The sequence below is a fragment of the Adiantum capillus-veneris genome, chromosome 29 (assembly GCF_014529385.1).
Source record: "Adiantum capillus-veneris isolate H3 chromosome 29, ASM1452938v2, whole genome shotgun sequence".
Lineage (NCBI taxonomy): Eukaryota > Viridiplantae > Streptophyta > Polypodiopsida > Polypodiales > Pteridaceae > Adiantum > Adiantum capillus-veneris.
Window position 1 is genome coordinate 80,726,520 of NC_140959.1, and position 27,141 is coordinate 80,753,660.

Below are 27,141 nucleotides of genomic sequence, written 5' to 3' on the forward strand. Positions count from 1 at the left end.
CACAAGGGTCCGGGCTATTAGTAAAAACAACACGTTTCAATCATTCAATACTCCCCCCGCAAATAACCACAAGGGTCCGGGCCATGAGTAAGAACAAGCATTCTCAAACATCATTTCTCACTACTCCACCTGGCAGTAAAATCACCAATCATTGAAACCAGTATTAAAACCAGAGTCAAACAATTCGAATCGGCACCAAGACAGGTTCAAAACAGATACCATCCATTTCAAACAAATTCCAAACAGGATCACCAAACAAGTTCTCAAACAGATTTCAAACTTAAAAAGCAATCTCGACATCATTCGAGCTCGAAAAGTCGAGTGACTTTCCATCCTCAAACCTGCACCAAAAAATTAGGGTTAGGTTCATTCCATAGGGTCATAGCCAAGCACAGCATGGTCCATCAGCCCTTGGACAAACAATGTTTCTTTGGCGGTGATGGTAATCCCAAGATAGCAATCGCACTGGACCTCTAAGGTCATCTGCTCATGAAGAGACATCTACTGGGAGATGTCGAGAAATTTCAAGTTATAATCTGCTAGGGTTTCCATGGCAAGCATTTCAAAATACCCCTCTGCCAGAAGTTGCACTCTGAAGGAAGATGTCAGAAACCATACACTTCAGGAAAAAATTTTCTTGAAAGCTTGCCAAGTCCTTGGAGTGTGCTGCTTGGTAGCTATAGACATCAACATTTGCATGGCACTGCTTTTGAGAAACACAGTGACTTGTAACAAATCTTGGATCCTTATCTTGCAAGTGATCTTTATGGCTTATGCATAAGACATGAGCGGTGAGGACGGGAGTGTGCCCGATGCGTGATGAAGTAAGGGTGGGAGTGGCTAGTAAGTCCGGGGTCGGAACACGAACCTAAAATTTCCAATGAGCTTTCGAAGTGAGATCTTGCTCTGTCTGATCTTTGGTGGTACCGGTATGCTTTCGGAAAAGCATGCGCCTGATGCTCTGATACCACTATCACAAGACGGGCACCACGTGCCAATAGAAAAGAACAAACTGAACAGACTTATAGCACTTCAATAACAGCTGAACTGAAAGAGAGAGAGCACACAAGAAACGGAGTGGCAGAATTCCACCCCAGAGAGTATTGGCCCCAGACCTTGGCACCCCTTTAAGTATTTCTTTATATTGCATCAACACACTACAAGCCTGTACTCCAGACTCTACACCTTCTCTAGGAAGCATGCCAGAGAATGAGCCCTTAGCACATATTTAAAGGCCCTTGGCCTATGAAAAGCAGTTTACATGAAAAGCCTTCAAACTCAAAAGCTTCTGGTTTAAAAGCAATGCCAAAAAGTTGCCAGCGTAAATCATGGAATTCTACACAAGTGCCACGTCAGCAGTCAACGCAAAACACGGAAATCCGTACAACCTGCCACATCAGTACTATCAACAAAATTTCCAAAAATCTGCCACATCATCAGTTTCACGCTGTGTGTGTGTGAGGGTCCAGCTTTATTCTAATCCTTTGTCACTTGGGGCCCCATCGGACCGGGCCCCATAAGTTGGTAGGACTTCTTCTTCTGTTACTTGTTACGCCCCTCGGCCGGCATCTGTAAGTTGGCTCCATTCTTCAAGGCTTTGACACGTCAGCAGTTTGTGACAGGAATAACCACTCAATAGCAATTTGTTGACCTTCCCAAGCATTCCAAGCATCGGCAAAATCCTCTGACAAACATTCTTTGATGATGTTTGCAGCATCCATTGAGGATAGATCAATCTGTTTCCTACGCTTATATGCAGCTTCTTCTGCCATGAATCGACCAACACAGCACTTTCTACCGAAAAGTACAATTCACACACTGTCAATATAACAGACGAGATTCTGCACTCCAATTCTAAGTCGAAGCCGAAGAAGACCACGCACAGACAATAAAGTACTACTACGAATGAAACCTGTTGCTTCAAAGACACTGGAAGAACTGATTTAGGGTTTTTCGCCACCTGCTGAGGGCAGTTTAGACTTTCGTCACCTGCTGAAGGTTTGATTTAGGGTTTCGATAGTGTACAGAGCTGGAAATCAAAAGCCTCACCCCCCCTCTCCCCCTTTACACACACGCGTGCACGTTGAAGGGTCAGATTTGGACAATCCTTTGTTTTAATGATTTGTTTTATTTCTCAGCAGCAAATATTGAAGGATTTCAATTTTAATGAATTAGCCTTATTGAAAGGCTTCTTCTTCACAACCTGAGCAACTGGCAGGGGCTCCTACACTTGCATTCTAGTGACAATCCAGCTAGGATGGATCACCCCAAAAGGAAGAGCTTATAGATCCCAACCCATCTGAGTGGACCCCTTGGATTTATAACAAATAGAAACCCCTAGCAACTGTAGAATCCAGAGTAGCCAATTAGAGGTAGTTCAAACTATGTGAGTGCCCGTCAATGAAAATGTGAGAATAGTTTCTCAAAGTAAATCTTTGAAGATCTTCTAAATAAGAGAAATGAAACAACCCAGTCGAACAGTGTACTGAAAGAAAGGGACCCCTAGATGGTCAGCTGAGGAGAAAGGGTCCCTCCAAAACCACTCTCCAGAATCCCACTACAATCGTGCCAGTGAACAGCTCTCCCAAGCCCAAAGCCTCCAATGGCCTGTCTCAAGAGCTGTTGGGTCAGGATCAATGACACAAGTTCTCTCGCAGATGCCCACTACTCGGATCCTCTGCAAACAGCACTCTGCAACCTGTGGAGCCTCTACAGAGACTATGTAATCGATCGTCGCCCTGCATCTTGAAGAACATGGAGGGTACAGTCTTTGAGCAAGCTCGAACTGCGATGAGGACCTCCAGTCGCGTGAAGGCCCCCATCCATTTGGAAGTTGCCGTCTCTAGAGGAGTGAGCCACTCAGCCTGTACTGCCTTTGTGATGTCCTGACACATGCTCTGCTCCCCTCTCATGCCCTGCAGCCGGATGCTCTGTAACTCCTCTGCCAATCACCTAGAGTGCGTGTTGGACCCTCTGCCATGGGACCCCAAGAAACATGAGGCCTACTACGAACCAAGTGACCTCTCTGAGTACTGACCATGGGGTTCCAAATAAGGGGTTGTCTCAAGCGCTCCTCCGTGTAGGTGGGTTGGTGCTGCTCCAGGCCTCTCCGCAACCGCTTCCAAGTGTGAAGCAGGCTCACAGCAAAACGATTCTCCAGTCTCCTGCTCATACCAACTCTGCGCATCTCTGTAAATATCCATATGATGGAAGGTCTCCAAGGGCCTCCTGCCTCAAGCACTCAAGCTCTAAGCCGCTGAAGCAAAAACTCCTTCCAGGGCTGCTCACCTGAAAGCAGTCCTCTGACAACAAACTTCCTAAGAAGCGCTCTGCTCTATTGTGCTGGGTCTATGATCCCCAAACCCCCCCCCCCCCCCCCCCCCCACAAAACAAGGTAGAGTGATGACCCACCAGGCTACTTTGGCCCACGCTATCTGAGTGTTGCGCCTTGACCAAAGAAAGTTCCTGATCAGCCTTCTCTACCTGGCTAATGCAAGAGCTCGAAAAGATCCAACAAGATGTAATGTACCACACAGTAGCCAACAACACCTTGTTGGCCACTACAACTCTACCTGCCCAAGAGAGTCGTGCCGAACTCCAATGTAGCAACTTCCTCCTGATGGATAGTAGGAGGGGAGCAATCTGCTACTCAGGAGACAAGTCCAAGCCAACCTGACAGCCCAAGTAGCGAACGGCAGTCCCTGGGGGGATCCGTCTAAAACCCTCACCTGGCAACCAATCAGGCGTAGAAGCATTGCCAACCCAGAAAGCCACTGTCTTCCTCCAGTTGATCAATGCGCTTGATGCACAACAAAACGTCTCTAGAGCCTGCTCACACCTGTTCAAGTTGGCCTCATGGCCCTCCAAGTACAAAGCTGAGTCGTCAGCAAACTCAACATCCAGTAGCTCATCGCCGCCATGTAGACCAACCTGCTGTGAAACCAAGAATTTGCTCATCGACTCAGCATAGAACAGAAAGAGGAGGGCAGCCCTGTCTAACCGAGCGTATGAGCATGAAACGGTCTCATCTACCTCCTGCCAAAAGCACCTGACAGTGTGCACATCTGTAGACAGCTAACACACCTCTGATCCAAGCATCTAAGAAGCCCATCCTACGTAGAGTGCCCTCCAAGAAGTCCCAATCAACTCTGTCGTAGGCCTTCTCAAAATCGAGAAGAAGTACCACCAGATCCTGACCTCGGAGGCACGCGAGGGCAGACACCTCCCAAAAAGTGAAGATGTTGTTAAGGATACTGCGCTCCTTGACAAAACCTGTCTGGGTCCCATGTATAATGCTCTCTAGCAGTGGTGGCTGAATCCTCAAACTCAGAGCCTTGGCTAGAATTTTGTATGTTGAGTTGACGATGGTGATGGGCCGCCACTGCCGAATCTCCAAGGAGCCACCCTCCTTGGGAATAAGGTAGATCATGCCCTCACTCATGCTATCAGGCATCTCTCCTGTGTGCAACATGTACTGAAAAGCGTTGCAAAGGTCTGAGCCAAGCAAGTCCCAAAACAAATCATCCTCACCGGGACAACTACCTCGGGGAAGTGCTCTGAGGGCCACATGGAGCTCCTCTAGCTGAAGAGGTAGCTCAAGCCTCTGGCACATCTCCTCAGTCACAAGACAAGGCATCTATGCCCAAACCTGCTCTCTGTATGCATCCTGACGCTCTGACTGAGGCTCTCCTGACAGCAGGTCACAATAGAAATCAATAGCAATTGCACGCATATCCTCTGGCTCTGAAGCAACTGACCCGTCATGTCTCCTAAACTAGCTGACATTGGTGTGCACATGAAGGGGTCCCACTACCTCAAAGAACACCCCAGTCACTCTGTCACCCACCTGGGTCCACTGAGATGCCTGTCGATGGAAAGCAAACTAATGATGCCTTTCCTCTATGCTAGCAAGCTCCTGGCGAGCCTACTGCAACTGCTCCTCCAACCAAAGACTGTCTGGGCCCGTCGCAGACGTCGGAGACGCTGCTCCTCCCTCGCTGTAGCCAGGTTGGTTGTAGACCCCTGGAGAAAGAAACGACTAAGATGAGCAAGTCCAAAGCCACTCTGTCAGAGCAGGAGAGTTCTGCGTGTCCAAGCCCTTTGTCCAAAGAGCCACCACTCGCTCTCTGAGCTCTGAGTCCAACAAGATCCTCTCAAGGATGCATGGCATCGTCCCTTCCCTCCTCTATCTATCTGTCCCACAGTGAGGATCACTGGTGCATGGTCCGAAAAGATGTCCCAGCCAAAATGCAAACTGACCCACCCAAGTCACACATGTGGTCACTAGCGTAGAAGCGATCTATCTGAGATAGATTCACTCCTCCCACTCTACAGTCCAAGCGAGAGAAGGCCAAGCTGTCTTGGGGCATAACAAAGCCAGAGTGCTGCCGAACATCTGACTCAGGGGGTTCACCGTTCATTACCCCCCTATATAACAACTCACGTTATACGTTAACATGATTACATAGTGCACCCCCCGAGACATCTGAAACCCTCAAAGTCATACATAGCCTCTCCCAAGCTGCCAACTCAGCTCTGTGCACAGTAGCATGGCTACCTCCAGTCCTGTTAGAGAGGTCCTTTAACATGTTGAAGTCACTCCCAACGCACCATCGCTCTGCATGCGGCAAAGACTCTACAATGTGAGACCAAAACTCATGTGAGACCAAAACTCTGCACGTGCACTTGCCACATTGGGTGCATAGATGTTCAGGAAGCCCAAGAGGCAGCCCTGAACCTACATAGTAAGCCACTGAGCCTTGCGAGGCACAATAATACCTCTGCCCACAATGGCTTGCTGCCAAGCAAGAGTCAGCAATAGTCATACATACCCCTCCCTGGATACCACCAGGTCCAAATGCAACTGACCAAAATGTCTCATATTGCCCATGCAAAAGCTGACCACATCGTCTAATGAGGCTCTCACAAAGATGATACTCCTGCAGCATAAGAAGATCAATCTCTCCGCCCACAAGGCATCGCTCAAGCTCCTCAGGCAATCGACCCTGCTGGCGCTAAAATTGGGGCCCACCTAATCCCTACACGTTTCACAAGACATTCCTCATGGAGAACAAGAAAGAACTGCTGCTGTAACCGTGCTATCTTTGAGGTTGGCTTGCATGGGGAGTAATCCGCATCCGAGCGTCCCCAAGATAGGCATGACTGCAAAGAATGTCTAGCCCAGGCCCAAGAAGAGCGTGCCGTGTGCATGGCAAAATTCTCTGTCCAAGAGTCCTCATGTATGTATACATAGCATGGTGGGCTCTGCGTGTCAACAAAGAAGTTTACCACAATGTGTCTACATCCTGTCGAGTCTGGAGGTGTCACTGAGAACTTGGCCAACGGCCACAAAGTCTGTACCAGGTCTGTAACCCCCAGGTCTACCATGTAGTGAGAGAACTCGAGGGCCTTTGCCTGCAGCCACTCCATCACTGAGTCCAGAGTCTACCCAGACTGGTCCCTACCACATAAGGGAAAAGAGAAGCCAACAGCTGAGTCCACGGCCTCTATCCCTCTAGTTGCAAGGAACAGTACATGGACTCTGGAACAAGCTGCCTCAAAGTCTGGTAAAGGGTCGTCGAGAAACCGTGTGAAGCCATAGGCGAAGAAGTCCCACCTGCGACGAATGTCGAAGCTCGTTAGTCCACGAGGGACTGCTGCAAAAAGAGATGTTTGCACCAGAAGGGGGGTTCGCAAGAAAGGTTGTCTCTCTCTCTTGCCAAGCGACTCAAGGCAAAAGCGTTGCCAAGAGATCTCCTAGCAACCAAGGAAGGTCCTACCCCATGGGTCGGCTACGGGGTAGGAGCGGGAGGAGATGTGGAAGCAGGGGGGACTAGTGGGAGATGGAGGAGTGGGAAGGCGGGGAGCGACAGGAGGAGGGGGGCGAGGCGGGGAGGAGGGGCTATTGAAGGTGAGGCTAAGATGGAGGGTGGAGTTGGGACCTCGTCCTGCTGAAGAGGGTCGAAACGGTTCCCTGTGAGAACCGGAGGGCCACGCTGACGTGGTGGCCCCTATCAACGCCGACCACTAACCTACTGTCATCCCTCCTCTGCCTGAGCCCCAAGCTCGGAGGGTGAGTCTGCCTGAGTACCCTGTGACTCTATCTGCAACTGCTCACCCGCCCTAGGAGGCTGGGATTGAGCCTGAGGTGAAGGTCGAGGCCTCCTCACCCGAACCAGAACATGTATTGTGGAAATGCCAGCTGCCTTGGCAGCGACAGAGACTGTCGTGCAAGGTGTCTCCTGAACAATCCCAATCTCTAAGCCTATCCTGGATAGGAGCGGAAGGTACTCCCTCCGCCGGGGTAGCAAACTGAGATGGGACAGCCGCGGCGAGTCACTTTGTTCCAATGGCTAGTTGGACATAGAGCTACAGTAGTGGAGAGTTGGCTAGTACATAGTGGCCTTTCGGCAGCAAGCGCAGCTTCTGATCATCCTCTAGAGAGTCAGCGTCATTGTCTGTGGGATTGCCCTATGGCACAGAAGGTTTGGCTTCGGGTCCTTCGGCTGATGCCAGCTTTTTGCACAGCACGACAGTACACTTGGGGGGCAGCTGCTTGGTCCACTCTCACGGGCCATGCACTACAGTTTGAGCTATCCTCCACCAGCAGGATGATAGTGATACAGGGGGGTCCACCTACACTCCAGCCTGCTCTACAGAGCTTACCCCACAGGAGTGGTGCAGTGATAGAGAGGTGTGTTCGGAGCTCGTCTATGGCCTAACACTCTGGTTCATTTGGTGGGCCCGCTGCTTGCGCATTTCCGAGGCTCGCCTTGTGCCACCAGCGGAGATTGTTCGAGATTTTTGGTTGGAGTTGATCCATACTCTCAGGGGACAGTTCGAGAGACTTCAGGGCAGCTCCGACTGCATGCGGGAGTGCAGAGAGGAGTTCCTTCCAAAGTAACAGGGAACGGGCAGAACGGGGCCCTCCCGTTCCCGGAACGCGTTCCCAAGCCCAGTGCCTTCTCGAAACGGAAACGGGAACGGAACACCGTTCCCTTCCCAAGCATAACGGGAACGGGGCCCGGAACAAGCTAAACGGGGAACGGCAAATCTGGAACGCCAAAGTTTGGAAATATGGCTGTTTGGGACAGGTCTTTTGAACTTTTTGGGGGGTGTTTTTTACATCCTCTCCTACATAAAGGTCTTTAAACCCTCTCTCTCAAGCTCTCTACCTCCCCCTCTCCCCGGGCCTCAAGGCTCTCTCTCCCTTTCCCTCAAGGCTTCAAAGTTCAAGCCTCAAGATCCATCACTCTCAAGCTCTCAAACTCACCCTCTCCCTCTCCCTCTCCCTCAAAATCTCTCTTCCTCTCCCTCGGACCCCAAGGCTCCAAGCCTTAATTGAAGTTCAAGCCGCAAGGCTCAAGCTCCATCCCTCCCTCAAGGAGTGTTAAGCTCCATCTGGCAGCCAACATAGAGCATAGAAGGGTTTCTTATTGGCATAAACATCTTGTGGCCCTAAGACAACCTACAGCCTTAGGGACATAGGGTGTAAGCCTTAAGCATCATTGAAAAGCATATCTACATAAGATTCTACTTCGACTAATGGGTGTGTGTGGCTCTCTACTAACATATAGGTTGAATCCAACTTAATTTAAGCATATTGTAGGTTTACCGTTCCGGCCCCTGTTCCTGTTTCGCCACAACGAGGGCCCCCCGTTCCGGAAACGTCCCGGAGCCCCCCGTTCCCGTTCCGTGTAACTTTGGTTCCTTCGACTCTGGCGCCCTGGGCCTTTCTTCACCATGGTCCGGGGTGAGCTCAAATGGCACTACTGTCCACCTCTGTGGCATTTCCCTCCTCCCATCTCTTGATTTAGCCCTCATTGTACATATGCTGTTTTTTCATTGGGAGAGTCTCCCCTTATGGTTGATGTAGCCCTCTCTAGCAGAGGTGGTTGTAGCCCTATGGGCAGTTTTATGAACTAATAGAAGGATCTTCTTCTCAGGAAAAAAAAAGATCTTCTGAATAAAATCTAGTGAGCACATTTCTATGCTCAAAGGAAACTAGGAAGGGACATGTTCTTTAAAGCACCATCATCACTTTATCCTGATATGATTTGATTTAGTATTTGATGATGAATCCATGATACTAAATCCTGATAACCAAATGAATCCTGAGGCCTTTGCCATTGGCAGGCCAAAAAGTTTCACATGCGTTTTTCTACATAGTTAGCTAGCTCCTGCCATCTTAATCTTTGAGCAGGCTCTGTTCAAAGTACGACTTCCACGACGTGTCTGTAGCCCCAAATAGTTTGTCTGGTATAATTGCAGCGCAAAGACTCTTGCCCCTTTAATCTTCTCCTCCTTGCCTCTCATGCCCAAGGCTAAGCGGCCCTAGCCTGGCCATGGGAGATGACTAACACTTCGACATTGCAAGCCAATCACCCCCACTTCGATTGGCCCCATCAGTGCATTACAAACATGAAGACTGCTCCTATGCATCCAAATTTCTGGAGTTCCTACCCCATGATTGAAGACACAGAGATGAATGAAGGATGATCCCCTCCTAATTTATTATGATTTGCAAGGCACATAACATGGAATGCTTCCCTGTAAAAGCATACTGAAGTTGATGCACAGAATCTTTGGACAAGTTTAAGGTTGTAAACAATAACATCATCGCAACACAAGAAAACCCCAAAAATAAAAGAGCAAAATTATGCTTGTCTCTCAAAACTGAAAAGATCAGCATATCTTATGAGTGTGAGTACCTGTAAAGTGGGAAACCTACAACATTGTAAAAGCATCCTGTCACAGATTTCACGAAGGAGCCACCGATGCCCTAGGAAACCAGCAAAAACCTGATTACCCTAGCATGAGATTGCAAAAGATGTAATGCTTGGTATAAAAATCATGTCTGAAAACCTGGATTCCATAAGCCCCAGCCTTGTCCATTGGTTCCCTTGACTTCACATAAGCTTCTATCACCTCTCTTTCTAGATGCCCAAAATCAACCTGAAAAATGCTATCCATAAACTCTAGCAGAGGGATTCGTCTTCAATATAATTGGAGCTAGAAAAATAAGTCCTACTTACCTTTGTTTCCTCCCAAAAAGTGCGCACAAGAGGTGGTTTACCAAGGCCAGGATCTGCAAAAATTACAGAAATATCTGATGATCAAATTTGGCCCTTCCTAATAGTCACATGGAGCTTCAAAAAAGGTTTGGTTGGATGACTCTGACCGCAAACTGATGGGAAAATGAGGGACACACCAGTGAATACTCTGTGCTGGCGGCCTGCACAAAAAGTTTAGGCACTACTTAACAAGATTTATTTGCAAAACATTATTTCTGAACTCTTATGGTCTTGAACAAGCTGGTTACTGCACTGCTCACTCAATTTCCTCCCTGACTGACATTTTGCATGCTAGGATTTCGGGCGTGTCCCTATTAACACCTAAAACAAGTTTCAGAGAATTATTTATTGCTGCAACTTCTAGTACAGAAACCCCAATTTCTGTACCCCTTTATTTAGTCATACTTCCAGTTTAGAGCAAAGCCTTACATGGTATTACTTGGCATTAGCCAGATTCAAGAAGCCTTATATATATTGCTCACATACCAAATTAGTACATTCTAGGAGGCAAACCCCTAAATTCTAGTAGAATTACAAAAGAAAAGTTTTCAACAATTTTTGAACTAGAAGTTACCCCGTCTGATGCCCCAGGTGGTATCTCCTCCTCCGGCACTAGAAAGTACGAGAGCTTCCAACCGGCAACCTTCTCAGCCGTCTGTTCCGATCGGGGGAGTCTTCAGGAATATGGTGCAGCCATCTGACCCTAATCCTGTGCAACTGCCTTTGCCACCGCAAATGCCTCCACCTCCACCACCACTACCACCAGGCTACAATGGTTGGAGCCCATATGGATACCCTTATTATCCATACCTGGGATATGCACCTAACCAACCCAAAGATTTCAAAGATGACGGCACGACAGTTGAATTTTTCACTTTTTCCGGGGTGAAAGATCGCAAGAAAGCATTGCAAATCCTACAGCAATTCGACAACATCTATGCTTTGGGGAGCTATACATAAGAATCCAAGATTTCTCGAGCAACGGGATTTCTCAAAGATAATGCTATGCAATGGTGGAGTTCAATCGCGACACAACCGCATGCTCCAAGGACCTGGCAAGCTTTCAAGATAGCTTTTGCACGTAGTTACATGACTTCTATGTTTGAAGTCCATATATTGGCAAAGTGGGGCAACTTGAAAATGCTTGCCACCGAAACCATGGACGAATATAACCAAAGGTTTCTCGACGTATACCTTCCGGTGTCCTTTAGATCTGTTCCCTTGGAGGCCCAATGCGAGCGATACACCATTGGACTACCATCACCATTGCAGGAATATTGTCTATCCAAGCAAGTCTCTACCATGCAAGAACTTATGGACCATGCCGCGGTCGGCTACAAACTGATGAAGGGAAAGCTAGAGTTTACCACAGAAGAATCTCCGGCCACAAACCACAACTCTCGCCAACAAAGAACAAATTCTCGAGAGTCTCGTGAAAGTCAACCACAAAGGCCTTGTTTGACGCCTCAACAACGAGACACCTTACTACAAGAAGGCCGATGCTTTGGATGCTTTCAAACTGGGCATAATCATTCTAATTGTCCCAAACGCACTGATAGACCAGAGGAGCCGACGCCCGCACCAACGGTCCACAGAACCCTAGCGCCACCTCCTGCTAAGAGAGCTAGACCCGCTATTGGACTAGTTCCTGATATTTATGGCATAAGCCTTGAGAGTACAAATGAATTGTGTCGAGCATATGGCAAAGTCAATGGCTTCAAAGCCCTTATTTTCTTTGACCGCGGAGCTACGGAGAACTTCATTCATCTAGAATTCTTAAAGCAGATGGACTTTGATTATGATGCAGAGGGTGGAGAAATTGAAGCTGAGCTAGCCACAGGGCAAACTCATAAAGTGGTACCGCTCATTGGTGCTCTTCCAGTCACTATTCAAAATTATCATGGAAAAGCTGATTTCCACATCATGAAGTTAGGCAATTGCGACATTCTCTTGGGCATGCCTTGGCACGACAAGAATGATGCGACTCTCCAGGTTCAGAAACGAACCATCACCGTGATGCAGAAGGACAAGCCAGTCGCCCTCAAAGTTCGGTTGTCCAAACAAAACCTCGAATGAACTCTCTACTTGTTTTTTTTTCTTTATAGCTAGAAAGTATTGTTTGAAAATTTGTTTGAAATGGATGGTATCTGTTTTGAACTTGTCTTGGTGCCGATTTGAAATGTTTGACTCTGGTTTTAATACTGGTTTCAATGACTGGTGATTTTACTTTCGGGTGGAGTAGTGAGAAATGTTGTTTTGCTATTGTTTGAATCTCCAAACAACGCAGACCGGATGTCTGGCAAGCGTTTGGTTGTATGCTTGTAAAATAATTGTTGTTGTGACTTCTGGCCCGGACCTGGATGGTTATGCGGGAGGAGTATTAAGGAGTCTGAGCAGTGGTTACTCTCAGCACCTCCAAACGACGCAGGCTGCGGTCTGGGGGGTGTTTGGTTGTAAAAGGCCTCTATATCTCCCGGCCCGGACCTTTTTAGGTTATGCAAGAGGAGTGATGAGGGAGTCGTTGAATATCTCCCGGCCTGGACCTTGTTAGGTTATGCAGGAGGAGTGTTCATCGGCGACTTTATGTTTCTATGTCTTGTATGTGAGCATTTGTTTTGCATTGTGTGTGCCAACCACTGAATATTCCTAATTGGATGAGATTGTTTGGGTATGTAATTTTAGTGCATCAAGACACCCATGGAAGATCAGTACGGTCTGGGTGTGATGGCTAATTTTACTACGCCGGAATATCAAGAGTTCCGATCTGGACGAAAGGAGAAGCTAACTCCTTGATCAAAAGAGCCGAAAGGAGAAGCTAACTCCTTAACAAAAAAAAGAGCAAACTGATTGTCCCTCGGAATGACCCTCGGAAATTTTTGAGCTAACTTGAGTTGTTTTGCAGATATGCTGTAATCGCGGACGATTACTCTCTTTCAAGAAGGGGAGATGTAACAAACTGCTGACGTGTCAAAGCCGAAAGAATGGAGCCAACTTACAGATGCCAGCCAAGGGGCCTAAACCCTAAGAAAAACAAGTAGCAGAAGAAGAAGTCCTACCAACTTATGGGGACCCCGTCCGATGGGCCCCAGTGACATAAAGGGATTAAAATAAAGTAGGACTCACACACACACACACACACTCACCCAAAGCTGATGACGTGGCAGTTGTACGACAGATTTCCAAAAATTGCGATGGCATGATGACGTGGCAGGCTGTACGGATTTTCGTGTTTTTCGTTGACCGATGACGTGGCAAGCTGTACGGATTTTCGTAAATTACGCTGGCAGCTTTTGGCGTTGCTTTTGGGACAAGAAGCTTTTGAGTTTTGAAGGCTTTTCACTGTAACTACTTTTCAGGCCAAGGGCCTTTAAATATGAGGTTAGGGCTCATTCTTTGCATGCTTCCTGGAGAAGGTGCAGAGTCTTGAGTACTGCCTTGTACTGTGTTGATGCAATATAAAGAAATACCGAAAGGGGCGCCAAGGTTTGTAGCAAATACTCTCTGGGGTGGAATTCCGCCACTCCGTGTCACATATCGTCTCTCTTTCAGTTCAGCTGTTATTGAAGTGCTAAAAGTCTGTTCAGTCTGTTCTTTTCTATTGGCACATGGTGCCCGTCTTATGACACCCTGCCATGTCAACATTCCGGGGTGTGTGTGTGGGTCTAGTGGGCAGCAGCCACGTCACCAGTTTGTGACATGAGCTTCAACATGCTCCGTAAGTTAAGGATGCTCCTTGCTTACTCTGACACTGAAGGAGGTTGCAAAAACTCCATAAACCTGGGATCATTAACTAATTGAACATAGTCACAGCCGTGATAAGTTGGGTCTTGAACATATCCTCTCCTTGTTGCCCAATCTTGCTTGATCCTCCGACGCTTTCAAATCAGTAAAGGGTCAAGATAGTGGTGGCCGTGAACTTTCGCCAACCTCATGCACTAGAGAAATAGCTTGTCTACCTTGTGAAGAAGAGCTTTCTTCTCTAGTGTCATCCGTCCTGTGAGCCATAGTGAAATTCCAAGTATCTGTACTTTGTGTCTTCGCCCAAAATAGACCAAGGCTCACTTCTTGAGGAAAAAGTGATGCAGTCCTCACAACAAAACCATGAAACCGGCTTGTAGCCTTACTAAACGGCAGTTAAACTTTAGCTTTCACCCAAAACTATGTTGTCTAAATTTCCGTGCACTTTATGGCACAAAGAAGCTTCACCAATGAACCTGCGATTTCACCACTTCAAAACAATCCACGACTTGGTAGCTAGAGTGCTCCCAAGTAGACAATGACACCCTGCTGGCCCCAAAGATTGGCGCCCCTTGCCGTATTTCTTTATTCCTATTTAACTCGAGAATACCGGTAATCCTCTACAAGCTGTCTCACTTTTATTGGGCTAAAATTTCCCTGCTCTAGTCCAATTTCGGCAGCATAACCGCAATAGAAGTCATCACGAACAAGAACCCACGTAAACGGTGATTTCCCAAGCACTTTAGTCTAATCTTAAAAACCTTGCAAGAATTTAAAGCACCTTGAATTCTCTGTTTTTGGCCTCTAAATTGCTCTAAACACATGTTTGATGAGTCCCTAGCTTCCTAGAAGCTCCTGGGACATTTTGACATCAAAATTTACCAAAACCCTAAACCTGCATAACGTTACAGCAAGCTGAAAATCCCTACTTTGTGCTTCGGTTCGCGAGCCGATCGCTCCTATAGGTAGCCCTCGATCTTCCACACATGTAGGGTTACTTGTCCCTTATAAAACAGCATGTTAGCCGCATGTACCTGCTTTGAATCAGCAATTAGCTGATTTGGTACCTGTGCAAGAGGCTCTTGCCTCGGCAATTGAGCATAGAATCCCCACAACTATACATAACAAATGAGAAGCCCTTCAGCTGACCATTATGACTATGTATTCAAAAGGGGAGAGAGGTGCACGAGAGCGGAAACATCGCGCTACATAAGACAAGGGAGAAGGCAAGCTTTCCATTGAAGCTTGAGCACAAGCACCCACTATACACACGCGCTATATTGCATAATGAGCCCCAAAACAGCCCCCTCCCCCCCTAAATCAATTGGGCGCCCCCTTCTTGCTCAGATGTCCTTATGAAGCTTCTCAAGCCGACAAGTGTCCAGTTTACCACGTTTGGTTTAATTCCTAAACCCCTCCATGTTATGAAGTCTTACCGAGGGGCCTAAAGAGACTTTAACTTAGCCTAGCCACTTCTCTACTAGTCCGCTTTCAGTGCCGATCCGCCCAACCATCTCGTAGCTGACTGGCCTTGACTTCTACGGATGAAACTCTCGGCCATTGGCATTTCACACTGGCCATGCAATGTTCGGACATTTGTGATTTCAAAAAGAGGATCACAAAAATCAAATAAAAATCAAGGGAAGGAAACCAACAAATAAAGTTAGTGTCAGTCAGAGTCTCATCACACACACACACACACCCCATGCTGCAAGGGCTAGAACTTGAACTTAAAATAGGCAGCCTTAAGGTCGGCATGTGAGTCACCAAAGTGGCACATGAAGGAGTATTCAAACAAATCCTCCCACCTGCTACGTCAAAATTGGAGAGGCCTCAAGGAATGGATCCAATCGGAGAGGTCTAGAAAATGAGAGCTAGAATCATCAATGAGGTCTTCACCAGATCAATATTGCATACGTACATCCAAACTGCAGAGACTAAAGCCACAAGCCGAAGGGGAAGAAAAACAAAAGCTCCACCAAAGAGAGGCAAGGCTAGACAATCACCAAGAAGCACTATGCAAGAGAATACCAAGCAAGCATCCACATGCCAAAGGATACTTAACTTAAGAGGAAGAGGTCCAAAAGCAGTATCCAATGGTAGGCACAAGTCCATCATACTAAAATCCAATCAAGGAGCCGGACATGGCAAATTGGCAATCCCAAGTGCAGAGCGAGCAATCCAGGAAGAGGGAGGAAGAATCATTAAGGGAAACATAGCGGTGGAAGGCACACCAAGCCACATCCACAAGACGAGTGCCAGTAGCAACACGGTATCTAGACAGAAAATTTGTGATGCTGAGGGAGATCCGTCCATCATGCCAGCACCAACATCCAGAAATCTCATGTCTCAAGTCCAAGAAGAAGCAAGGGTAGAATGCAATCTGAAAGCAACGCACGAGGAAGCACCAAACCAATGTGAAAGTGGGAGAGTGACTAGAAACAAGCCACGGATATCAGGAGTTGTTTACGGCGAAATCTCCAGGCTGTCCACACCAAAACGCAGCAGGAGATGGGGTTGTTAGGATGGCAGAAGCCTGTGGTAGCAAAAATCCCAAGCCGGATGGTGGCGGAGGGCCATGGAACAGAGGCGAAGATATTCAGAGAAGAAGCCGACTTTTGCCATCACACAAATCAAAAGTTAATGACCAATGCACAAGGAGCAGAAGCAATTGGAGAACGGTCGCAAAAGCCAAGCGAACAAAGTTGGAAAGGGAGAGGGGGAGGCTCGAGTTTGCAAATGCAAGCCTGCGGTAGATGCTGAACTGGTGACGTGTCAAATATTGCCAGCACGTGTTAACAATTGATTAACTTTTTTACACAGAAGGTTAAAACAAACAGAGTTAAGGCTGCGATGAAGCAAAACGCTGGCAGAGCCATCAAAGGCAGACGGCGATGGCGATAGCAGATTGCAGAGGCAATGCCGAGTGCTATTGAAACCGGCCCGTGGGACGGTAGGCGTTGGCTTTCACCCGAAATTCTTTACTTTAGACACACACATAGTACTTTGCAAAGATAACCTATAACGGGGATTAACACCTAAGTACACACACAGCTCAGAAGCTAGAAAGCTCCGAGCAGACGCCGACAACCTGTAGGCCCCAAAAATTGGTGCCCCTTTCGGTATTTCTTTATTCTTTAACAAAAGGAATAAAACCTGTGATCTCCTACGAGCTGCCCCACACAATCAAGGCTAAGAAACACTTGTTCTGGCCCGATTTCGGCAACATAACTGTACTAGGACGCTTCACAGTCGGTATCCCCACACAATAGGTGACTTTCCTGACGCATACGGACACTTTGCAAAACCTGGCGAGAATCTGCAGTACGCTGAATTCTGTGTTTTCTGCCCCGAAAATGCGTCAGTTCACCTGTACAGCGGTCCCCTCGCGTCCCCGAACCTCCTGGGGGTTATTAGGGTCCGTTTAGGGCCGAAACCCTAAACCTGCAAAACTACACAGCAGGCTGTAATTCCCTGTTTTGGGCTCCGTTTCACGTGCCGGTCCCATCCGTAGCAAGACCTCGAGCTCCCGCACCTGTAGGGCTACTTGCCCTTTGAATCGGACGAGATTTCTGACGTGAAACCTCTCCAAATTCACCTGTACCTACGGGGGATTCGCCGCTAGCTAATCCAATACCTGTGCAAGAGGCTCTTGCCTCGGCAATCGCGCATGAACCCACATAACTGTACATTGGTCAAATGAAAAACCCACTAGAGGGGCATAACATACTGCTCATAGGGGAGAGAGAGAGCACTGCGTAGCGTGCAGGGCATCACTACTGGCACGCACTGTACATAAGAGGGAAAGGAAGCACTCCATAGCTCTTAACCTGCGACAGAGAGCAAATGAGGCCTCTTCCCAGCTTAAAGATCAGCGCCCTTTTTTTCTGTAGGAGGAAAGTGCATGAAAAATTGACACTTGGCGCATTTACAAGCATTTTCCCGTTTCGGGTTCGCCGCTTAAAAATCTCCCGACTGGTCGCCCAGTTGTAAAGTGTTCCCCTAGTCATACCGGAGATAATGATGCAAACACATTTCGTGGCCCAAAATAGCAGTTCCCTAAATCTTAGGAAATGATTCCGTTGGGCTCCCTGTGGTCATTTGACCATCTATCCTCATTTGGGACCGCATCCAAAAGTGCAATGTGGCAAAATAGTCGGATATTTTCTGTTGGTAGTCACACCTTGACTTTAGGCCTTTATCGAGTTCACTACCTAGTATCCACCAACTTGCTAAGTGCGACGGGGGGACCTATATGATCTTGCTCTGAGCCTAGACATCCTCTTACCATACGAATTCAAGTGCCGACCACTACCCATCTGTGGGTGAAACTACCGTTCACATTGGCCATACAATGTCCGACCGTTTGCTACTTCAAGAAGAGTCTCAAAAATAAAACAAAACCCATTGGAAAGAAACCAACAACTAAAGTTAGCAATTGCCACGTCCTTGTGACATAGTTAACAGTTGCCACGTCCCCGTGACATACCCCCCTCTTGAAATCGCAAACGTCCTCGATTGCATACCATAAATACACGCCACTGATGATCTTGTGCTATTAACACTCTTTTATCATCGCATGTATCCGCCAAAAGGTCGTACATATAGATACAAATGGCTTAATGAGACCGTCATACTTTTGCCATTTCCATCTATTACACTGAATTCATATGTACATTTGATGTACTAGCGTGCACACGTTGGGTTGGGCATAAGTAGGTTGTAACCCAAAGGCTTCAAGGTAAAGCTGCAATACATTTGGTGACTCTGACAATTCATGCTCTTCCATCAACTTTGCATCCATAGGCGGATAGTTCTTGAACTTCACCAAATAGCGTCTTGCAACTTGTCCTTTAACCTTTCTGTCCTTATGTGCCAAAACTTGCTCAGGTACCAGGATCTCATCAAGTTCCTCAACTTCTGGCTGATCCTCATCTAGCATATCTTCTGGCACGTCACCCACGAAGGGTCTTAGAAGACTCACGTGAAACGCATTATGAATCTTCCATGCATCAGGCAATTTCAGCCTGTAAGCCACATCACTAATCTTGTCAAGCACTTGAAAAGGCCCATAGTAACGCATACTGAGCTTAGGAAATAGCCGTTCCTTGCCCTCCATTTTCTTTAACCTTGCCTTTTTGAACCTTAACAGAACCCAATCACTAGGTGATAACAGCAATTCACGACGGTGACGATCAGCGGCCTTTTTCTACTTTGCCTGGGTCTTCTCCAAGGCAACTTTAATTTTCTTATACATCTCATCCATGTTCTCAACATATCGATCTGCCTCAAAGATCTTGTCCTTTGTATGCAGAATGGGAGGAACCTTTTTGCTGCCTTCAACAATCTCAAAAGGTGCTTTGCCAGTAGACGAATGCACCGTATTATTGTACGCATACTCAAGCATAGGCAAATATTGTTCCCACTTGCCCTTATTATCTGACACATAGCATTTCAAAGACCTAAGATAGTAGAATTAGCCTCTTCTGACCGTCCATCAGTTTGTGGATGAAACGAAGACGAGAACTTGAGCGTAGTGCCCATGTTCTCAAGCAATCCTCTCCAGAACAAACTGGTCATGCGAGGATCACGATCACTGATAATCAATTGTGGCATACCATGGTACTTGAACACATTGTACATGAACAAGCGTGCCATCTGATCAGATTTTATCTTCTTCCTGACAGGGATAAAATGGGCCTGCTTGCTGAACCTGCAGATAGTGGTCCATATACCATCATTCCGTGTTGGCGTTCTTGGAAGATCAAAGATAAAGTCCATAGCAATGTTTTTCCATGGCTTATCCGGAGTCGGCAGAAGTTGTAACAAACCTGGTGCCTTTTGCCTGTCAAACTTGACCTTTTGGCAAACTATGCATGCTCGCACAAAGGCATCCACATCTCTCCTCAAGGTAGGCCAATAGAAGAATGTCTCTACCGCTTTAAATGTTGCATCAATGCCACGATGCCCTGCATACGGTGGGACATGACTGTCTTCCATGACCTTATGTCACAGTGGCCTAGTGACACAAAGTCTGCCATGCATCATCATAAAACCATCTCTGAGGAGGTAGTGCTCGTGATGTTGCCCCTCTTGTAACTGTTCAAAGATCCTTGCAAAATCTTCACCAGCACTATATTGTTCCTTCATGTCATCCAGCTCATGATGATAAGGAATTGACACAGCTGAAATTTGTGGCTTTCTTGATAAAGCATCAGCCACAACATTCTTCTTGCCTTCCACATGCATAATCTGGAAGTGGAACATGGAAAGAATTTTTGCCCATCGCATATGCTTTTCTGATAACTTTGACTGTGTCAAGATGTATCGCAAGGCGTTCGCTACGCTCGCTGCTGCTGCATGCTCCCCCCCCTTGCGCCATCGTTGCCCCTCACCCCCCGCTCTCTCTCTCACCCTCGCGCTGCCCCCAGCCCCCCCCCGCGCTGCTCCCCCTCGCCCTCGCACCCTCCCCCCCCCCCCCCCCCCCCCCCCCCCCCCCCCCCCCCCCCCCCCCCCCCCCCCCCCCCCCCCCCCCCCCCCCCCCCCCCCCCCCCCCCCCCCCCCGTAGCCTTTGTACCCTCGCTCGCCTCTTTATCCTTCCCTCCACCCCCCCCCCCTGTTCCTCATTGTCTCCGAAGGTTTTCTGCACCTGGCCCTGCAACATTTTTTCTTCGGACAAGTGTTCGGCGTACTCGGTTGCAGTTTTTCTTCATCGTCCGCTTCTTCGACTCAGCAGTAGACACAGATGGAGGCTCCAGCTCCCCCACAGAGGGACTCGCTTGAAACCCCCTCGCCCGACCCCGCTAAGCCCACCATTCGACTTGCTCTTTCGCCGACAGAGCAAGCGAGCCTTGCCGCAGAGGTAGAGCGCTTGCAGGCGACTTTTGTCATCTGCAAGGTTCTCGGCACCCGTCCTAGCAGAGGAGAGCTACGAGACCTTCTCCAGGCCCGCCTTCTCGCAGAGGTGGGCAAGATTTTGGATGTCCAGATCCTCGGACGGGGGTACTACCAGATCGAGTTCGAGACTTCCCAGATGGCCTCCAAGGTCATAGCTATGAGTCCACTGGCCATCCGAGCATCACGCGCCCACTTTCGACAGTGGCGACATGGTTTCGACCCGACTTCGGATGTGCTAGTAGAGGAGGCAGACATCCCCATCTCAGTCTGCTTTCCAGGTTTACGGAGGGAGTACCTTCCACTTCTCTCCAGGATTGGCTCCGCCATCGGGACTGTCCTGGAAACACCTCGTACGGCAGCATCAGTAGCTACCAAGGCGGCTGGCATCCCTTCAGTTCGAGTTTTGGTCAGAGATACCCACACGCTCCCGAAGGTCATCCTTCTGCCTCGGGTGAGTGGGGGTTGGTTTAGACAGAGTGTGGAGTACTCGGGTCTCTCGAACCAGTGCTTCATTTGCAAACAGATGGGACACCTAGCGAAGGCCTGTCCACGGAGGAGGCCTCGACCTGCACCTCAGCCTCAGCCCCAGCCTGCCAAGGCTGAGCCGCAGCCACAGCCAGCGGCACAGCGCACAGATTCTGAGCCACCCTCCGAGCCTCGGGCTCTAGCGGAAGAGGGGTGGCAGCAGGCCTGTGGCCCTCGACGCCAGGGGCCACAGCGACAGCCTGGCACTCAGAGTGGCCCTCAGGTGCCTACTCAGCAACAGTGGGGTCCCACGGGGAACCGCTTTGGTCCTCTTTAGCAGGAGGAGCCCCCTACGCCAGCCTCCACTTCCGCTTCACCCTCGCCAGCCACCCCACCTCTAGATTTCCCCTCTTCCTCCTCATCCCCTCCCCCGCCCTCTGTTCTTGCCCACTCCCCACCTCGCCCCCCTGTCTCTGTCGCCCCACCCCGTTTCCCTTCTCCTCCGCCCCCCCCCTGCTCCTTCTCCCCCTCCTCCTGCTTCAGTACCACCGTCGACTCAGGAGACTGGTTCCTCGCCGACGGCTAGGAGATCTCTTGGCAGCGCCTTTGCCACGAGTCGCCTAGCGAGAGAGGGTCAGCCATTCTTGCGGCCCCCTTTGCAGATTCAGACATCTTCCCTTGCAACTATCCCTCGTGGTCTGACGAGCATTGACCTCCGACGCCGCTGGGATTTCTTCGATTACGGATTCACTCGCTTTCTCGGCGATTCCGCAGCAGACCACGAGGCAGCCTGCTTCAGGGTCCACGCTCTGTTCCTCGCCGCTAGGGGGACGGAGGCCTTGGACTCAACAGTTGGTTTCTCCTTTCCCCTCTGTGGTAGGACCGAGACAGAGTGGTCCCTCGACTCAGTGGTGGGATGGTTGCATACACAGGTTCTCGAGTTCTCTCACCACATGGGAGAACTTGGAGTTACAGATTTGCTGCAGACTTTGTGGCCACTGTCCAAGTTTGCGGTGAAACCCCCAGACTCAGCAGGATGTAGGCACATTGTGGTGTACTTTTTTGCTGATACGCAGTGTTTGCCTTGCTATGTATACATTCATGAGGACTCCTGGTCAGAGGAGGTTGCTTTACGCACGGCTCGCTCTGCTTGGGCTTGGGCCAGGCACTCACTACAGGCTCGCCTATCTAGAGGACGCTCGGATGTGGATTACTCCCCATCCAAGCCTGCCTCGAAGATAGCCCGTCTTGCTGCTGCGGCAGCATCTGTTCTCTCTCGCTCCCCATGAGGATCGTCTCGTGGAACGTGCACGGATTAGGTGGGCCCCAGTTTCAGCGACAGCGGGGCTGATTGCGTCAGGAGCTTCAGCGTTGCCTTGTGGGAGGAGAGATTGATCTCCTTATGCTTCAGGAGCACCATTTGTCTGAGAGCCGCATTCGACGATGTGGTCAAATTTTGCGTGGACGTTATGATACCTTTTGGTCAGCTGCTTTTGGACCTGGAGGCATCCAGGGTGGGGTATGTATGACTATTGCGGACTCATTGCAGCAGGGCATTGTGGGCAGAGGGATTATTGTGCCAGGCAGGGCTTAGTGGATTACTTTGCAGGTTCAGGGTGGCCTTGTGGGCTTCCTGAACATCTATGCGCCCAATGTGGCGAGTGCTCGTGTAGAGTTTTGGTCACAGATTGTTGAGTCTTTGCCACAGGTTGACCATTGGTGTGTAGGAGGGGACTTCAACATGTTGGAGGACCCTTCTGACAGGATCGGAGGCAGCCATGCTACTGTGCATGGAGTCGAGTTAGCACCTTGGGAGAGGTTGTGTATGACTCTGAGGGTCTCGGATACATGGCAGCATTCTGGCTTTGTGAGGCCTCCATAGAGTCTTGCCTTCTCTAGATCGGACGGCAGAGTGGGAGGAGTGAATCTATCACGGATAGATCGCTTCTACACTAGTGACCACTTCAGTGACTTGGGGGCATCAGTGGGCATCCTGGCAAGGACATCCTTCTCGGACCATGCACCAGTGATCCTCACAGTGGCAGACAGGCAGAGGAGTGGGAGCACGATGCTTCGCATCCCAGAGCGGATCTTGTTGGACTTAGCACTCAGAGAGAGGGTAGAGGCTCTCTGGACAGAGGGCATGGACAGCCAGGCTCTTCCTGCAGACAGAGTGGCCTTAGGCCTAGCTCAGCTTAGCCACTTTTTTCTCCAGGAGTCTCTGGCTCAACGGGCTGCAGCGAGAGAGAAGGAGCAGCGTCTCAGACGAGGCATTGCTTCACTACAGAGGATGCAGGAGCAGCATCCAGACAGTCCCTGGTTGGAGGAGCATTTACAGCAGGCTCGACAGGAGCTTGCTTGCACAGAGGAGAGGCGCCATGAGTTTGCCTTTCACCGACAGGCATCTCAGTGGACTCAAGTGGGTGACAGAGTGACAGGTGCCTTTTTTGAGACAGTGGGACCTCGGCACTCGCATGCCAAGGTCAATCAGCTGAGGAGACCCGATGGGTCAGTTGTTTGTGAGCCTAAGGATATGCGTGCAGTTGCTACTGACTTTTACCGTGAGCTACTGTCGGTTGAGCCCCCGTCAGAGAGACAGGATGCATGCAGGGAGCAGGTTTGGGCGCAGATGCCTTGTCTTGTGACTGAGGAGATGCGCCAGAGGCTAGAGATACCTCTTCAGCTTGAGGAGCTGCACACGGCTCTTAGGGCCCTCCCGCGTGGTAGCTATCCAGGTGAGGATGGGCTGACTCTCAGCTTTTTCTTGGAGTATTGGGACCTGCTTGGCCCAGATCTGTGTAGTGCCTTTCAGTACATTCTACACACAGGAGTGATGCCGGATAGCATGAGTGAGGGCCTGATTTACCTCATCCCAAAGGAGGGTGGCTCCTTGGATGAGATTCGACAGTGGCGCCCCATCACCATCCTCAACTCAGCCTACAAAATTCTTGCCAAGGCTCTGAGTTTGAGGATTCAGCCACTTTTGGAGAGCCTTATACATGGGACTCAGACAGGTTTTTTCAAGGAACGCAATATCCTTGACAACATCTTCACTTTTTGGGAGGCTTCTGCCATGGCACGTCTCCGTGGGGAGGACCTTGTGATTCTTCTTCTCGATTTTGAGAAGACATACGACAGAGTTGACTGGGACTTTCTGGAGGGCACGCTTCGCAGGATGGGCTTCTCAGATGCTTGGATCAGAGGGGTGTCAGCTTTGTACAGCCAGGCTCACAGTCAAGTGCTTTTGGCAAGAGGTAGAGGTGAGCGCTTCATGCTCACACGATCGGTCAGATAGGGTTGTCCTCTTGCCCCCTTTCTCTTTCTGTTCTATGCAGAGGCGATGAGCAAATTTTTGGTGTCACAGCAGGTTGGTTTGAGGGGCTTAGCACTCCCTATAGTGGGAGATGAGCTTCTGGACGCTGAGTTTGCCGACGACTCAGCCTTGTACTTAGAGGGCCAGGAGGCCAATTTACACAGATGTGGGCAGGCTTTGGAGACCTTCTGCTATGCATCGGGCGCACTGATCAACTGGAGAAAGACAGTGGCTTTCTCGGTTGGCAGTGCTCCTGTGCCAGATTGGATGCCAAGAGAGGGTTTCAGGTGGATTCCTCCAGGGACTGCAGTTCGGTACTTGGGTTGTCAGGTTGGTTTGGATTTGTCCCCCGAGCAGTAGATTGCTCCTCTTCTCCTGTCCATCAGAAGAAAGCTATTACATTGGAGCTCAGCACGACTTTCGCTGGCTCGCAGAGTAGTAGTTTCCAACCAGGTGTTGTTGGCGACTATGTGGTACATCACTTCTTGCTGGATCTTCTCGAGTTCTTGTATCAGCCAGGTAGAGAGGCTGATCAGGAACTTCCTTTGGTCAGGTCGCGACACTCAGATTGCCCGAGCCAAGGTGGCTTGGTCGGTCATCACACTTCCTTGTTCTCAGGGAGGGCTTGGGATCATTGATCCAACAGAACAGAGCAGAGCCCTTCTTGGGAAGTTCGTCATCAGAGGACTTCTTCCAGACGAGGAGCCCTGGAAGGAGTTCTTGCTGCAGAGGCTTCATGCCAGGGTGCCTCAGTCAGGAGGCCCTTGGCAACCTTCGATCAGATGGATCTTTACAGAGTTGCGCCGAGTTGGTTTGAGCAGGAGACTGGAGGACCAATTCGCTGTGAGTTTGCTTCGTTCTTGGGAGCTCTTACGGCGTGGCCTAGAGCAGAGACAGCCGACGTGCACGGAGGAGCGCCTACGGCAGCCCCTCGTCTGGAACCCCATGGTTAGCACTCAGAGAGGCCACTTGGTTGGGAGTAGGCCTCATGTTTCTTGGGGTCCCATGGCAGCAGGTCCAACGCGCTCTCTAGGTGACTGGCTAGAGTTCACAGGTTTGTCAGAGGAGGTGCAAGCTGTCCAGCTACAGGGCATGAGAGGGGTTTAGAGCATGTGTCAGTACATCTCAGAGTCAGTTCCAGCTGAGTGGCTCACGCCTCTCGAGCCAGTAGCACCCCGATGGATGGGAGCCTTCACACGACTGGAGGTTCTCATTTCAGTCAAGGCTTGCTCAGAGACTGTCCCAGCCCTGTTCTTTGAGCCTCAGGGTGGGGGACGATTACAGCGAGTTGCAATAGAGGCCCCGCAGGTAGCAGAGTGTTGTTTCTAGAGGATCCGAGTTGTGGGCATCTGTGGGAGGACTTGCGTCATAGACCTTGACCCAGCAGCTCTTGAGACAGGACACTGGAGGCTATGGGCTTGGGAGTGCTGTCCATTGGCACGAGTACAGTGGGATCCTGGTGAGTGGCTATGGAGGGACCCCTTCTCTTCTGCAGACCGCCCAGGAGTCCCTTTCTTTCAGTACACTGTTCGGCTTGGACGTCACATACTTGCAGCAAAGAGAGAGGCCCGCCCCGCTGCAGCACGTCATTGGCAGGAGGAGGGCCTCACAGTCGAGTTCTTGGCAGCTTTTTGGCAGAGGCTGTGGGACTCCAGACAGCCGAGGCGCGTCACTTTGTTCCAGTGGTTGGTTGCACACAGAGCCACAATAGTAGGGAGCTGGCTTGTGCATAGTGGTCTCTCGGCCGCATGTACAGCCTATGACCAGTTGGTGGAGAGTCAGCGTCACAGAGCCACAATAGTAGGGAGCTGGCTTGTGCATAGTGGTCTCTCGGCCGCATGTACAGCCTATGACCAGTTGGCAGGAGGAGGGCCTCACAGTCGAGTTCTTGGCAGCTTTTTGGCAGAGGCTGTGGGACTCCAGACAGCCGAGGCGCGTCACTTTGTTCCAGTGGTTGGTTGCACACAGAGCCACAATAGTAGGGAGCTGGCTTGTGCATAGTGGTCTCTCGGCCGCATGTACAGCCTATGACCAGTTGGTGGAGAGTCAGCGTCACTGTCTTTGGGACTGTCCCTCAGCCCAGCAGGTGTGGCTACGAGTTCTTCAGCTGATCCCTGCCCTCTCCACGGCTCGACAGTACACTTGGGGGGCAACGGCTTGGTCCACCCTCACGGGCCCGGCACTTCAGTTTGAGCTATCTTCCACCAGTAGGATGATAGTGATACAGGGGGGGCGACCTACACTCCAGCCTGCTACAGATCTTACTCCACAGGAGTGGTGCAGTGAGAGAGAGGAGTGTTGGGAGCTCATCAGCGGCCTAGCTCTCTGGTTCATCTGGCGGGCCTGCTGTTTCCGCATCTTTAACGCTCGCCCTGTGCCACCAGCAGAGACTGTTCGTGACTTTTGGCTAGAGCTGATCCATACTCTCAGTGGACAGCTTGAGGGACTACAGGGCAGCTCCGACCGCATGCGGGAGCGCCGCGAGGCTTTCCTTCGACTCTGGCGCCTTGGGCCTTTCTACACCATGGTCCAGGGGGTGCTCAGATGGCACTACTGTCCACCTGTGTGTCTCTTCCCTCCTCCCATCTCTTGATTTAGCCCCATTGTATATATGTTGGTTTTTCATTGGGAGAGTCTCCCCACCATGCTTGTTGT

General features: G+C 49.8%; 1 protein-coding gene across 4 annotated transcripts in view; it reads right to left on the reverse strand.

Annotated features, from left to right (window-relative positions):
* The window catches only part of LOC147419468 (uncharacterized), a 149,309-nt gene that overhangs the window by 18,657 nt on the left and 103,511 nt on the right, over positions 1 to 27,141 (reverse strand). For all 4 annotated transcript variants that reach the window (XM_086505589.1, XM_086505586.1, XM_086505587.1 and 1 more), the window contains exons 6-9: positions 10,181 to 10,234; positions 10,035 to 10,087; positions 9,865 to 9,954; positions 9,711 to 9,781 (exon numbers count right to left, since the gene is read on the reverse strand). In XM_086505589.1, coding sequence (XP_086361715.1) covers positions 9,711 to 9,781; positions 9,865 to 9,954; positions 10,035 to 10,087; positions 10,181 to 10,234 — 268 coding nt within the window. The remainder of the gene's footprint in view (positions 1 to 9,710; positions 9,782 to 9,864; positions 9,955 to 10,034; positions 10,088 to 10,180; positions 10,235 to 27,141) is intronic.